The sequence below is a fragment of the Puntigrus tetrazona genome, chromosome 8 (assembly GCF_018831695.1).
Source record: "Puntigrus tetrazona isolate hp1 chromosome 8, ASM1883169v1, whole genome shotgun sequence".
Lineage (NCBI taxonomy): Eukaryota > Metazoa > Chordata > Actinopteri > Cypriniformes > Cyprinidae > Puntigrus > Puntigrus tetrazona.
The window spans coordinates 13,743,599-13,760,124 of NC_056706.1; the positions used below are offsets into that span (position 1 = coordinate 13,743,599).

The window sequence follows — 16,526 nt, forward strand, 5'->3', positions numbered from 1 at the left end:
TATTAGTGCTGCTGTGAATGACATGGGTAGTGACGCAGTTTAAAGACACTATCTACATTCAGAAATGCTCATAATACGGACACTGCATTCAAATCACTTTAAAATGAACCTTCTAAAAAAGCAGAGCAGATTTTTATGCCGTTTATACATTTTTAGCCTATATAGCACATTTATTGGCACTTTATTAAAGTCTGCATTTATAAATTGCTGCCTCGCTTTTGCACACAGGCTAAACAGTTTGACATAAAAAGTGCATTCAAAAGGCCTTTGCGCTCATTACATAGACCTACAGATGCACTTGCCTTATGCATAGGATTACACGTGAATTGCACATATTACACAGCTAGCTTAACTTACACAGAACAAACAGTGATTAGTTGCTTTTACACAATGTGAATTGCGTAACATAACATAGGGTACTTGCTTTTTTTTTCTATGAACATGAGACGATCGAAGAAGCTCGATTTTGTAGCAACAGCGACACCACGTGGAATTCAAAAGAATCGCAGGAGCTCTATGGAGGAATTTAGTAACGTAACTGGGTTCAGACTCAACATGAGCCGCTGCTAAAGGTTGCATAAATTAATCATATGGCGTCTAATGCTTGCTTATAAAACATAAACATAAATTATACATTATTGATATAATTAAAAATGCTTTAGAGTCAAGGTTTGTTCAGAATGGCCATTTGATTCCCTCCAAACAACCGATCGACATTTAATCTGCCATAACTTTATACATTGTAAAGGCTTATAACATCATAGCCCTACATAAAAAACGGCCAGCAACAAAACGATGCACGTTAAATAATGCACATTAATGCAAACAACACCCAAATAAATATTTATTCATAATATAGACCTGCAATAAACATGTTTCGGATTATAATTAGTCGCTTTACGTAAACGATAAATCAGTTTAAATGGTACCAGAGGATAAAAATAAATCAATAAATAAAAAGCGGAAGCGCTTACCACTTACAAATCGATTGGCTATTTGATTTATTAACAGAACAGAATTTCTGCTTTTATATTTAGCATTCGCAACATTCTGCAAGACTGTGAAAGGCTATTTACAAATTGACATTATTGCACGGGATTCCAATAATAATAAAGATAAGTGTGTGATTACACTCATTTCTTTTATTAATCCCGGGGCCGCCGCACCTGTGCGCCGTCTTTAAATGACGCTCACGCAGGTACCTTGCGTCACGCGCAGACGCGGAAACGCGGAAGCAGCGCGAGCGCATTCCACGTCACTTGAGGTGGCTTTAGCTCGAGCGAGCCAGGCTTGTGACTTGAAAATATAGCGCTTTGACGCGAAACTCGCCGGATGTGATGCCACGGGCATTGCGGCTTCACGCTCAAACTGACAGCGCAGCGGATCTCGGCGGGCTGTAAACACGGGTTTCATCTCAAGGTAACGCTGCGGACGCGGCGCTGGCTTGCAGCAGGCGGCTGCTGTGTGTGTCGCTGCTTTATCGCTTATTCCGTGCTTCCTGACGCCGTGTGTCCATCACTGCAGATGGTACGGCGGATGTACAGTAACAGTAATAAGTCTGTATTGCGCAATTGCGGTGTATCACAGCATAGCGAAATAACTAGATATAATTTTGGGCTCTATAGCAGTGCTACGATTTCAAATATGATGTACGCTCTTATAAGTCCCAAAAAATGCTGTTCACAGAAGCAGATCACACGAGATTGTAGGCTATGGGCCTTTTTGCTTTGATTTGTAGTTTCCCCTTAGATGTAATGCCAGTTTATACCGTTTTTATTTTTGCTGGCGTTTAATGCCTCTGAATGTTCGTTATGTCAAATTTAATTATGCCTTATTATGAATGCAATGATTTCTTCTCATAGCTCGTGTGCCATCATTTTTGACTTTGCATAAAAGTTTCATGAGTGGGTCTGGTGATGATTTCATTGGCTTTGTTATGATCCATATTTTAAAATATTTTAGTGTTCTCTAGTTTGTCTTTTACGTTATAAAACATGTCAAGCAAGCTAAGTAATTCTGTCAAGGGTGGATCTCCAATTGTCACAACAATGTAATGGGGTGTGTACATGTTTTGTAAATTTGTCAGAAGGAACACCTTCACATCACCTTTACTTATGTGCTGTGATTTCAGTACAGTGTGTATTGGAAAAAGGTCAGCACGGTGTGCTTAATGTGCTATAATTAATTGTGCTCAGCAAACAGTAATGCACCTCTCCTGGATTTTTGCCCTGTGAATTTGCATTAATGTGCATCACCTAGTAGACAACCTGGGGTCTGAAAACCAGGATTTTACAAGCCTTCCAAGTTTTTAACAGACAATTAATGGGTAAATTGGTACAGTATTTTTTTCACCTTTTCTCCACAGATTTCACTACAGAGGACACTCTGGCAGACAAGTGTTTTAAAATAATAGGTCTGTCTGTAGCCCTTTTTTTTAAATAAATTGAGAAAATATTCTTTTCTTTTCCCACTAAAATACTAAGAATAATACAAAAAACAATGATTAACTAAAATACAAAAAGTTAAATCTAGAGAGAGAGTTATGTGTGTATATATGTATATGAGAGAGAGGATGGATATATATATATATATATATATATATATATATATATATATATATATATATATATATATATATATATATATATATATATATATATATATATATATATATATATATATATATATATATATATATATATTTATATTTATTTTACAGCTGTATTTTAAATAAATTATGTAGTGTTCTTAAAGAAATTGTTCACAATAATACAAAGGAAGGAAACCCTGTAACCAACAGTAATCTAGTAAGCCTGTGCTCACTGGGAATCATTTTCTTCAATAAAGACCTGTTTGTGCTCATTTTACATACAGTATACAGTGTATCTGACATCAATATTATGTAGTAGCAAACTGAATATAGAGCAGCATAGTTTGAAATTATCATAGCATTTGTATTTTTCTTTTCACTCAGAACTGTTAAACGAAGACAGTAAACTAATGAAGGCATCTGTGCATCTTGCCAACTTTTCAAACAAATAGGTTTGTTTTTGTTTCTAAACAACAGAATTTCTTAGATACGAGACATTTAACAAAATGACCGCAAATTGATTGTGTCTCTTTGTTTAAACCGTAATAGTAATTCTGAATTCTGTCCTTTTACCTGTTTGCAGAGCGTCTGAACTGGTGCTCGATTTAAATGGGCGAATCAGGGACACGCCGCTCCACCCTGGTCTCCAGGCTTCCCATCTTTAGACGTAGCGTGAGAAAGAGGCAGGACTCGCTCCCCTCCTCGCCCTCCTCCGGTGGTGTGGGCAATGGCGTCCACACTTCCTCTCCCTCCAGCACCAATTCCAGCTCCAGCAGCACGGGCAAACGCCGCAGCCTCTTCCGCACACCGTCCCTCAGCTTCCACAGCAAAAGAAACAGCGACCCGACCCAGCTCAGCCTGGACAATCGCAGCCAGGGCTCCGATGCCACCTTTCGAGAAGGTTCCATCACAAAGACGCGCCATTCGTTCGGATTCGGCGGGCACAAGAAGAAGATCACCAGATCTCAGACGGAAGACCTCGAGAAAGTGTCCACCAATCGCAGCGTGTTTATTAATTGCATCAGCTCAGGGACCAACGAGGGAGATGATTCTGGGTTCCTCGACGATGTGAGCAGCAAGAGGTCTTCCAAACACAAAAAGCAGCTGCTGCCCAAGTCCTTATCGGCTCACCAACGGTTTTCTAAGAACTCATCTAATGTCCCTGACAAGGGTAAAGGTCAGGATGCTGTGGAAGATCCTCCTAAAACTGGTACCCCGGGTTCTTGGCCTGGAGAACTTGCTGAGAGTTCTCTACAGTCGCCCATGATCTCAGAAGACCGCACCACGGCAATAACACCATCCGATTTTGTTCATGTTACCGAAGACTCCGTCTCGGAAGTGGACGCTTTGCCAGTCCCCAGTCCAGCCGCTCCGCCCGAAAACTTCAGCCAAGCTGTTTCTACCTCGCAGGTGTCCTTCACCCCAGCCCAGGCCAGCACGGAAAAGCACTTACTGCCAGATACCAGCCACACAGCCAACACACAGTGCGAGAGCACCACTGCCCATACAGAACCTGTAACGCTGCAAACAGTGCAAGAGCTGAACCCTAACACTAATCCTGACCGGTCGGAGGCCAGTGAGCTTGAGCAAGCTCCAGAACTGAGCGAGGACAGCAGCTCCAATCCAGATGCCCGTGAGAGGCGGTCCAGGAACACCGTGCTCATCCAGCAGGCAGGAAGATCATCAGGCCTGAGCAAACTGGAGACCAGGCCAAGTCACCTCAGAAAGCCACACACAGGTAATGTCAGTGAACTCGGCTCTTGTTTTGTTTGTTTTATATAGAGACCGTTTTGTTTCTGTTTTTCAGATGAACACGTTTTGAGGGAAATTATTCACATGCTTGCTCCGTGACATTTTAATCATGTATCTTCAAACCTGTTTCACTAATCTCTCACAGAGATTTCATCTCTAGCTCTATGACCTCAGAGCTTCCTAGATTACTTTCTGCTTATGCCAAGATAATAAACGGCTTTTTTCATGGACGCTTTAATATAACTTGAAGCCATGGGTGGTGACTTTTAAACTACGCTGAGAAAGAAAACACAGTGGAAAACTGTATAGGTACTACAGGTATTCATTTTGTTTTTTTGGTCTGGTTAAATAACCAGAAAATTGTTTTTTATAAAACCAACAGGCAAATTAATTCATGATTGATGACAGTATAAAATATATAACTGAAATGTTGATGTGACTTGAAATTTATTTATTATAAGAGAAGGGACCTCAAAGAGACACAATAGCTAGATTTTTTTTTTTTTTTTTTTTTTTTTTTTTTTTTTTTTTTTTTTGGCAGCAACAGTCATTTATAGTAGTCAGTATATTAAAATGCAAAATGCTGTGAATGTCACACATCAGAAGCCATTAATGCCACACTATTTATTATTTGAGTTGAATTAATCTATCACTTAGTTAATTATCATATTTGTGGTTTTAAAAAGGGCATCGAAGCATGACATTTAATGTAATAAAAGCTCTACATTACACACAACCTTACACTGAAGGTGAAACTGATCTTCACAACTCCTGAAAGCTTAAACTAGCATTTTTGTACACGCAAACAAAAACAGGGAACTTTTATTAAAAAAAAAAAAAAAAAAAAAAAAATCTCCCACCCTATAGAAACAATGCTTTGCGCTCCACTTTGTTTGTAGTATCCTTTTAACATGTGATTTTCCCTTCTGTAAATTTATCGTTTTACCTTATAAGTGCTTTCACTCCAGTCTGCCTGTGGCTTAGAGCTTTATGGGAAGCTAACCAGCTCTGCTGTATTGAATTTCCTCTAGTTGTGACCTGATACTGGCTTTACTACGGATCCTGTTGCAGGAGAGAGTGAACTCTACACTCACTGGTTTCATTTACAATTATAGGCTTGTGGTCATTCATTAATATCATTAATCATTTAAGGTCTTTTTAAAATGTTTTTAGTCATACTCCACTTATCTTTAGGAAGAAATATGTCTGGACACAGTCGAGTCTGTCGTTCACCATGTTGGCGCTTTGCGGCAGATCGTTTTTACCAAAACAAGTGTTCCAGATATAAACCGGCTCATATTTACAACATATTTTGCATGTTTTTATTTTCTTGTTAATATTTAGTCCTTTCCTGCAGTCTTTCTGGTGTCTGTATAGCTTTTGGATCCTGTTTGTGTCGGTAGGATCTAGGAATAAATCATTTATGATGATAGTACTGTACTAAAACATAATTAATGTCTCTTTGTTAGGATGTTATCCATGCTGTTTAGATTTTAATATCTAGTTTAAGAGATAAACTAAATTTGGTTTATGCAAATCCGATTCAGTGGGTGGGTTGTCGTTTGTGCTCTAGGCTTAACATTACTTCTTTTGTGTATTTAATATCTTTTCTATGTGTTTTACATATTCTTTTGACCTACAGCCTAATTTAAAATCCACTGAGATCCTTCTCTGTATGTAGAGCAAGATAGTGTAGAAATGTTAATCATTCAGTTAAAGGGAGGAAACTTGATAACAAGGTGGTTTCCATATTTATTTTTTCCACTGCATTTGAATATTGTTTTCCATAGACGTGCAATTCAAAGGCATCCATGTGTATTCTCCAAACCTGTGTATATCTTTAATATGTGTCTTATGTACACTACCATTCTGATTTGTACATAAAATATTTACAAAAATATTACTAATAAATGTATTTGTTTTAGATGCTATGTTAAATATGTATTTATATTTGTGAATATATAAAAATGTTTTATATATTATAGGCTATACAGTGCAGTTTGGAATAAGTAAGATTTTATGTTTTTAAAAGAAGTTCGTTATGGTCATCAAAGCTATCGATCGATCATGCTGCTACTGTTGACAAAGTTCAGACACCCTTGCTGTTAAGGTGGGAATTAAGAGGAAATGTAGCAGTCAAGCAATGCTAGTAAAATACATTTGGTTATCTAATCATTAGCAGAAGTGAGCACTTTATGAAAGCAGGAGTTTTGGCAGTTTCCTGGTTTAGAGGTCATCAGGTGCTTGTTAACGTCATGTCAAAGAGTAAGGGCATCAGCAGTGGTCTTACAGAAGCTGTTTTTGCTGCCAGTTAACAATTTAATCTCTTCAAATCACATGGCAGCGAATGACCTATGCATGGTTTATATGAACAAACCAAAAGTCTCCTAGAACAATGACGTTTGAACAGATGAGACCAAAGTGGAGTTGTTTGGCGCATATCAGCACAAATGCCTCATACCAAAAGTGACCTGGTCACCTCGCAGTCATTGAGCCAACCATGAACTAAAGTTTTCTAGAGTCAAAGGTGAGGCCATCTGTCCAAAATTTGGGCAAAATTGAGTCAGGCAACAGGGCAGTGATCCCAAGCACACCACCGGATCTGTAAAAGAACTTGAAAAGAAAAGAATCAAGGTTTTGCAACAGTCCAGTCAAAGTTCAGGCATCATCCTGACACCGTGAATAAATGCCCACACAAAACAATTAACTGGAGTAACGTTGTAAAGAAGAGCAGGCCAAAATCCCAAAAGAACAATGTGTGAGACTGATGAAGTATGATTACTTCATGTTATTCCTGCAAAAGTGAAGCTACAGGCAACTGAATAATAGGGTGTCCTAAATTTGCTGTTCCGTCATGGCTTCATTTTTGTGATATATCATGTGATATTGTTCACCTGAGGCTTTATTTCTAATTTGCTCCAGATAATTTTTTTTATCATCTCCTGATACAAAAAAACTAAACAAAGCAAAAAAAAAAAAAAAAAGTGGAAATCATATTGATGTCCTAACTTTTTCACGTGACTGTATATACACGCACAAATCACACAGCGGTCCTACTTTGTCCAGCACTGCTAATAAAAAAGCATATTATAATAATTTCTGCAGCATCACAGAAATAAATTAGTTTTTGAAGTGTATCAGTATATTTCACATTATTACTGCTTTTGTAATTGAGATCAAATAAATGCTGTCTTAATGAGCGTAGGAGACTTCATGAAAAGCATAAAAAAAATCTTATCTAAAAAATCGACAGAAAATAATGGAATATACTGAAATAATGAAGAAACCTACCGAATAACTCCGAGCTGTTGGCTTGGAGCTCTTTGCTTTGAGGGATATGTTCTCTAATCTATGTTTGTATCCTTCACAGTGTCCATGTGCAGCAGCGTGAGCCCATACCATGAGGTCATGCGCATGGAGAGACGTCTGCGGTCAGCCTCTGAGGGTGCAGGGGGACCCAGACTTCACCTCAATCTCAGGGATCCTCACTGCATGGAGGGCAACACTTTATCTAAGCAGAGAACCAGTTCCTCATCTTCCAAACTGGGCAGCCTTGTAAGTATAATACCATTCTACTGCTCAAGCTCACATTTTCAAAAATCATTAATAGATGAACTGCTCTATTTTGATTTAAATGCGTGACTGTCTTGTAAAACCATTGATGTAGGCTCTCAGTGTGTCTTTCAGAGGGATTAAATTCCCACCCAGCGATTATAATCGTGATGCTTAATTAAACAGACAAATCCTCTCACACCATTTTACACAGCAGGTCAGCAGGGCCAGTATACATGGGTCATTTTCCCTCTGTAGAAGATTCCAGCGCCTGTATATGTAGAGTGCCTGTTGTTGTTGTTGTTGTTGTTGTTGTTGTTGTTGTTATTATTATTTTATTAAACCCAAATGTTGTTTTGCAAAATTACATTTTTAAAGGGATGGTTGACATTTCAGTCATTATTTGGCACTCTAAACCTGTAGGAATATTTATTTCTGTGGAACACAAGCCTGAGTTATGATAGAGAAAAAAAAGTCACCCTGGAACACATAACGGTTAATTCTTTGAAACTGAAATTTCATCTGAATCAGACTTCATCTGAAAGCTAAATAAATAAGCTTTCCATTGATTGTATGATTTGTTAGGATAGAAAGATATTAAGATAGTCTATTTGAAAATTGCCTTTAAATTTGTTCAAAGGAAGTTCTAAGCAATTATGAAATGTTGGTTTTTATGGTACAGAATTAACAAAATATCTTCATGGAACATAATCTTTACTTAATATTCCTAATGGTTTTGGCATAAAAATATATCCACGCTACTTATGACTGTTTTTGTCACACATCAATATAAAAATTAAAGTATGAATAAAAACTGTGATAGTGTCTAAATTATAAATTATAACTACAACAGTGACACAAACAGTCATGTACTGGTTGCTTGTTTTAATGCAATTACAGTGAAAGAGGCCTGAAGCTTTCAAGCTTTAAGAAGACACAAAAGCTATTGACTCAAATAACTATTGTATGGCTATTGTAATACATTTTATTTATACTGTTAAATGCATGTACACTGTATATGTACAGCAATGAAGCCAAGTTCTCTTTAATAGAAAATATATATATTATATATTTTTTTCAAATATGCTTTCATGTTCCACAGAACAAAGAAAGTCAGTTGTGCAATTAAATAGAAAGCTGCAGTGTCAATTCAAAAGGTTTCAGCTGATTATAGTATAAATACAGCATTACTTGAAAGGTCCAGATTCTGGTGAGTCGGTATTGTGGCAGAACGTAGTCCTGAAGAAAAAAGGATTATCGAATCAACTCTGAAATATAATTGAAAAGCCCAAAGCAGGTGAAAACTATAAGAACATTTCAAAAGTCATTGAATATGCTGTGGAGTGCAGTTAAATCAATAATTACAAAATTGGAAAGTGTGGCACTGCTGTGAATCTACCTAGAGCAGACTGTCCTGAACGACTTTTGTGATGCTTGATTGTAACCTAATCAGTGGCTCTCATGGATTCTCAGTCCTCATTCACAAGTTCAGCTTCATTAGAAATCCCGGGATTGTGAAATATCTAGTTCACAACATCAAACTGCCTTTTTGTGCAGCAAGTATTTATTAATGCCACCATCTTTGTATTTAAAGCAGACTCCGGAAACCTATTGTCCTTCAATCTTTTTCAGGAGACCTCACAATAAATCTGTGGATTATGGGTAATAACGGGAGCTCTGTTCACAGCAGGCCATTTGAAGTCCAACAGTGATTGTGTTGAAGTTTGTTCAAGGTGGTGGAGCAGAAGCGGTTCTTTTAATTCCTGTTGTGGTGTTTTCAGTGAGAACAAATATATGTACTACCAAAGACTTCAGATACGTACAAAGACTGTGCACACATATTACTATGGGAGAAAACGCAACGTGCATTTTTATGATGGATTAAGTCCCGCCTTCTAAATAAGAGAGCTGGTCATCACATCATTGCAGCTGTTTGCTGTAGACATAAACATAAACAGTTATTGTCCTGAAACTGCTTAGGACTGATGGCATGTGTGCATTGAATGGGCCAGCTTGAAGTGTAAGCTTTTTTTTTTATGTTATTTGAACATAAAAAAAACATTTATTCCTCCATTCTAGTAGATGCGATTTGGTTTTGGATGTCCAAAATAGCTTCCTGGAGAGATTGCAAATGTCACTGCTGAGAGAACAGACTTTCCTTTTAAAAGGGACTTTATTTCAGCAAACTTTCAGCATGCTTAAACTCAAATATTACAAAAATTGTGTCTCTATTTAAATGCACCAGTGCTGAAAATGTTAACTAGTCAACCTCGTAAGCAGTTATTAGATGTGTAACACGATAGTCAAGTGAACAATACTAACCCATCCCCATTAACCAGTAGCTTGCTTCCTGAAAATCTACACTGATTTGAAAACTACTGTGAACTACTAATAAACGTACACTATTGCTCAAATGTTAGGCCGTTTTGATGCGACACCCTTTCTTTGAAAAACACGTATACAGCAATATTATGCAATATAATATTACACGTACAATAATAAAATAGATAAAATATATTGCTCCTGTGATAGCAGAGCTATCTATTCAATAGCCATTACTCCAGACATTGCATGATCTTTCAGTATTCATTCTAATATTATTAATTTGGTGATAAAGAAATGTTCCTAATATGTTTAAAACAGTTGTGCTGCTTAATATTTTTTTGTAAACCATAATACAGGATTATTCGATGAACAGAAAGTCCAAAAGAAAAGCATTTATTTAAATAATAATTTGTAACAATTTCACTAATGTATAATTTAACGCGTTCTTGTTGAACAACTTGGTAAAATAACATTTCTTAGAGAAAAAAAAAACCCTTACTATCCTCAAACTTTTACATGGTTTAAAAAAAAAAGTTAGTGGTGACTATTTTTAGCTGGTGCCAGTCACGGATAGATAAAGAATTAAGGTTAACTGCGATTTTAGACATAACCCTTACAGGAAAACATTCTTTTAATTAGTATGGTAAAACAATGGCTGATACTTTTGGCTAGTTCCTACAAAGTTATAAAGGCTTTGTTTTGTTTCTGAATAATGTAGCCTGCACCTGCACAGCTTGAGGCCAAAGTAATTGCTCTTGTTTTCCAGCGTAGCGGAGGAAAACGTCACATCCTGTGTTATTGTTCTTTAATGCTTGCTAAAGTGCCACTGCTAATTTGTCATCAAGTCATGTGCCGTGCAAAATTTGTGGGTGAGGGTTACCTTTACTCTGGCTGGGCTGACCTGGCCTTTCCATTTACATTATCCTGCTTGGCAGTTGTTCTTGGATGAGGCTACATCCTGAAGGCAGCGTGTCTGATCAGGTTTGTCAACAGAAATCTTGGAAACGTGTTGTATGTTTTGGGTGACTTTGAGGATCCAGATTCTTGCATTATCGAAGCTGGGCCAGATAAATATAAATGGATATGCGATCCTTTGTTTTAATTGACGGGCGAAACGGATTTGTTGATGGAAAATCCTCTTCCGCCGTGCCGTCAAGTTCAGAGAAAGGGCAGCATTTTAGCGTTGTGCAAGCTGCACGCAACAATGAACATTGTTATCTGTAATGTCCGATTTGCGAATGAATGAGTCGGCTCTTAATGAATCAGTCTCAAACATGTCCCAAACTCACAAGTTGTTTGTATGAATTGGTCTAATAACCGACTCGCTCACTGAAGCGTGAGTCATTTTTAAAACGAACCTAAGCATGAATAACAGTGATGGTAGTTTATTTATTTTTTTCTGGATTTTTTTTTTTTCTGTTTTAAAAGCCACTTGCTACCTACTCGTCTTTACAGCGCTTATAAAATGTTTTTTTTTTTTTTTTTTTGTGCGGATTCTGTTTTAAAGTCTTTTTTTGTAGAATTTTTGAAGCTGATTCTGTAATCACAGAAGAATGTAAATGCTCATTAACATACTTTTTACAGCGCTGACTCACATATTTTTTTTTTATGCAAACACAAAGACGGGCAGGAAAAGGGAAGTCTTCCATTGTCACAGTGAGAAATTGTGGTTATGCTCGCTGCTCTCAAGGGAAGCATGCCAGTTTCTGCTCTCTGTGTTCTTCAAACATTAACATTTGAGGAACTGTAGTAGTTTCCCTTTTCTGTAATCTTTGGCCAACGCTCTTGTAAATCGCATAAGTGTTGTTCGGTAATTTGGCTTTGCCTTTTGCAGCTTCATTTGCATCAAGATGGTTCTCGTTTGATACAGCCTAATTATTTTTTAAGCTTGCAATCAACCTTTATATTGAAGAGCAGCAGACTGGTCTTCCTGATGACTGAAATATTTGGCAGCAGCCAGTGCTGGTTAGCTGAATGTGCCCGAAGGGTTTCACTTATAAGAAAGCTGCCTTATTGAATCGGGCCTTATTTTGCTCAATACATAGTGGCCTGGACTTGAAATTCGATAATATTTGTTTAATTGAGGTCTGCAATGTTATTGACACAACCCCCGTGATCCGCACCAACTAAAAATAATCACTACTAAGAGGGTTAGTTCACTCAAAAAAGAAAAGAAAAGATTGATTAATGTCGTTCCAAACCTGCAAGATTTTCGTCTTTTTTGATGAAATGCAAGAACTTTCTGATCTCGTTTAAGACCCATAAAGACTGTAAGGGCATCATTAAAATTGTCCATTTGACATCAGTTGTTAAAATTAATTTTATGAAAATACTTCTTGTGTTTAAAGAAAACAAAAATAATGACTTTAACAATTTCTTCTCTTCAGGGTCAGCCTTCGACATGCATTCATGACAGTACCATGACAGTTTGAATCCTTTTTTTTTTTTTTTTTTACATATTTCCATACAATTATCTCACTACTGCACCAAGAAACACGTGTTCTTAACACATCTTGCAATCTTAAGTGCTGGTGCCCGAGTTCAGATGGGGTCATTTTCTAATCCCTGGGATATATTTGTGCAAATGTTTTCTGACTGCTCATAAGAATTTCTGGTAGCAGCACAGATTTCTGGTTCTGAATGCATCTGAGAGTATCCTTGTATAACCTGCTAATGTGAAACCTGTAAGATTGCCTCTTCAAATAGTGTTTTAGTGTTTATTTTCTCAGAGGATTTTTTTTTTTAAAGTGATTTTTGTAATGCGAAGGGAGGGAAAGCTGTTTACATTGCCATTGAATTGTTTTGGCCTTTTTGTCAAGGGCCGCAGGATATTTCGTTAATAAGTAAAGCATGTTGCCTCCTGACACTGACATGAAAAGATCAGAAAAATCAATCTGAACATCGGGAGATGGAGAGTGAGTCACACCAAATGTCAGCTCTCTGTCACCTTCTCAATCCCTCAGAAATAAACGCTTGAGGGGAAAAAAAGGCTATCTTTTCATCACCTTTTTTTTTTTTTTTTTTTTTTTTTTTCTTTTCTTCTTTTACACAGACATTTTTATCGAGCACTGGAAGTTTTTGTCCTTTGTGCTTATGTTGTCGATATCTGTGATTAGTGACCTTGCTGATAGAGACAGTTTGCATGCATATGCGCATAAGCAACCTGTGTTCGGCCGTTTATGTACACAAGGACGTTTATGAACCATGACACTGTTCTTCTTTAATATATCTAAATAAGCTGTCTGACAGGTCACTGAATAAGGCCGTACACTTCATCAATATTACGTTCTTACAGAGATTATAACAGTAGTGATGCATTATGTTCACTTTGTCATTTGGCATCGCAATATTTCACAGAGGTAAAGGCCAGGCCGTTTCGTATCCTGAGAGTCTTAATTAGGTGCCCAGCGACCCTTTAATTTCTAACAAAGTCAAAGTTAAGGCACTTTTCTGTTCTGATGCACTATAGCACTTTGCTCTGTCCTGCTTAATTAGCCACAGAGCTGCGCTTCTCCACTTTAATAGGACATAATAGCTGCTCTTTTGCCTTTTTGTCTTTTACATGCACTTTTAAATATGATTAGCTTAAAATACTTCATATAGAGCTTAGCTGAGCCCAACTTGTGTGTTGGAATAAACAACCCTGTTTTAATGTTATTTTTCTTACTACTTGGCTTTCAAACCCAAGGTGTTTTTTTTTTTTTTTTTTCATGCTGAGCACTAGATGGCAGTGTGACACTTTGAAAATAATCACCCAAGAAGACCATTTTGGTTTGAGCAATAATCTGCATCTTAAGTGCACAGTGGAATTTTTATTTAGCATTTATTTATTTATTTTTTTGCGCTGTTTAGTCAGATGTGTGGAAAGGTTGCTGTGGAGGCATCTTTAAATCAAATTAAATTCTCTTTTGTCATCTTGCTTTAACAAAGAGACCATGACATGCAGCTGGAGGTTTGGGCTTAATTTAAGAAAGTCATTAGCCACTTCTAACCGCAAATTAGAGACATTCAAATGAATTCTAAAAATGTCATAACTGTAAAAATATTAATCTTGTATGATTACAAGCTATCAAAGAGTAAGAACGCTTTTCCTTATTGGCCTTATACAATTTTACCATTTTTACATTGAGTATGCATATGCAAAAAATATGTGTGTGTATATATATATGTGTATATATGTATATGTGTGTGTATATATGTATATGTATATGTATATGTATGTGTGTGTATATACCGCATTTTAAAAAAATCATAAACTCAATAATGTGCAGCTATATAACACCATTTGTTGGTGAATTATGGCACACAATGTAAAATGGACCATGCTCGCAGAGCTCTTCATAACAAATTTAGTTTATTTTGACCCTTGCATGATAGTTTTTCTCCTTTTCCAGGATGTTTTGAATAACCTTGGCTCATCTGAGTTGGACGAGGATGACCTGATGCTGGATCTCGACCTCTCTGATGACCAGCGACCTCACCATGGTATGTTTTTGCCAGACTCCAGTTGCTCTCTCCTATTGCTTCAGACTCTCAAACATGCATTATGGCGTTTATCTCTCATTCATATTCATGCTGTTAAATCTCTGAATATCTTGTTATAGTAATTACACATTCTTATAATAGCTGCAACGCTTGAAGAAATGATTTTTTCCGTAGATAAAAAAAAAAAAAAAAAAAGATGAGACCTTATCCCCCCTAGCTTTAGCTGAAGAAGACTTGGGCAAGTCTTCCGATTTTAATACCTTGTAAAATATTACACCATAAAGTTATGCACGCATACAGTTATGAATTAGTCATGTCGTCATCTTAATTTTTCCAAATGTTCTGATATTTCGGGAGGAGTTACATCAGCACATGTGACGCTACACGTTAACATGCACCACAGGCAAAGCCTCTAGACAGATAAACACTGCGAATGTCATTGCTGATATTTACTAAAGCAGTTTTTTTTTGCAAGAGAAGTAAATATCGCAGCGCCTATGCATGAAGTCATTTTGGCATGAACTTCCCCTAGATCAGTGGTTCTCAGCCGGTTTTGCTTCAGGACCCAGATTACACATTGGACAAGTGGCGACCCAACAAAGTACAAAATTTTGTTTGTTGTACAAAAATGTCTTAAAAATACAAATAAATCCCTTATTTCAGGGAAATAAAGCTGAAGCTTATTTTCACCCAGAAGCTTTCTTTTCTTCTTAATTTGCTATTACAGCCTCACGGGAGGATTCCAGTCAATCCCTTGCATCATGCCTCAACTTGCTGCCTTCGCCCCTGGAGGCCTCCACCGAACGGACCCCTGGACGAGATCCCAAGGAGCCCCCCCTCAGGTATCTTTTCCTGACTGCAGGTTTACTGCACTGTGAACATGAATGGTTCGACGGGGGGAGAATGTTACATGACCATTTTAATGCTGTCTATTTGGTCACAAACCACAAAATGATCATCCAGTTGTTTCATGACCATGAACTGGTTTCAGTGCTCAACTATAAGATTTTTTTTCTTCCGCTGGTCCAGTCTGACTTGTAGCTCTAGACCTGGTTGCATGAAAACCCTTAAGATAAGAAAACCCTTAATTATAAGGTTCTTTTTAATATTTTTTTTTAGTAAAAAGTATTTTTAAAGATTTTTAAACGCAAATGTAAGACTTAAGACACGTTTAAGACCTGCTCAAAAGTAAAAAATCATGAGCATTGTAGGGCAATGACTATTAACATATTAAACTGCAAATTGACTATAAAAAGCATGACTTACATGTTTTCGCAAAACAGAAAATATTTTTTGTATCAGTTATCAATATTAATTAGAACAGTTATTATTAATCAGTTATTACATTAAATAAGATAAATGTAACCTAATGTAATCTTCATTTTTATATATATATATATATATATATATATATATATATATATATATATATATATATATATATATGTATGTATGTGTGTATATATATATATATATATATATATATATATATATATATATATATATATATATATATATGTGTGTGTATATATATGTTTGTAATGCATTATCTTCTTGTTCATCCACCTGTTTACATTTACAACTGCGTGTTTGCAGCTCCACTCATGGGTTCATTTTTACATTTGGTAAATTTGCCGTCATTGGTCAGTAGGCGGCGCTTTCACTTCCTCTGTAACAGCCTGCACCACAAGAACATGCATATTGGAAATAGATTTAATTTAATTTTTTTTTTTTTATTTGTATTTTTATTCAGCAAGAATTTTAAATAAATGCACCAAATGTTCCACCAAAATGTAAAGCAGCACGATTGCTTTCATCATTG

The 16,526-nt window shown here is 36.7% G+C and overlaps 1 protein-coding gene across 5 annotated transcripts in view; it reads left to right on the forward strand.

The window, feature by feature from the left end:
• Positions 1–1,223: 1,223 nt before the first annotated feature.
• ccser1 (coiled-coil serine-rich protein 1) overlaps positions 1,224–16,526 on the forward strand; it is a 65,121-nt gene continuing 49,818 nt past the window's right edge. For 3 of the 5 annotated variants that reach the window (XM_043247028.1, XM_043247031.1, XM_043247032.1), the window contains exons 1-6: positions 1,224–1,419; positions 3,174–4,328; positions 7,713–7,897; positions 14,614–14,704; positions 15,237–15,305; positions 15,432–15,546. In XM_043247028.1, coding sequence (XP_043102963.1) covers positions 3,200–4,328; positions 7,713–7,897; positions 14,614–14,704; positions 15,237–15,305; positions 15,432–15,546 — 1,589 coding nt within the window. In that variant the 5' untranslated portion in view covers positions 1,224–1,419; positions 3,174–3,199. Of the gene's footprint in view, positions 1,420–2,974; positions 3,043–3,173; positions 4,329–7,712; positions 7,898–14,613; positions 14,705–15,236; positions 15,306–15,431; positions 15,547–16,526 lie in introns of all 5 variants that reach the window. The other 2 variants (XM_043247029.1, XM_043247030.1) reach the window with 2 other exon arrangements.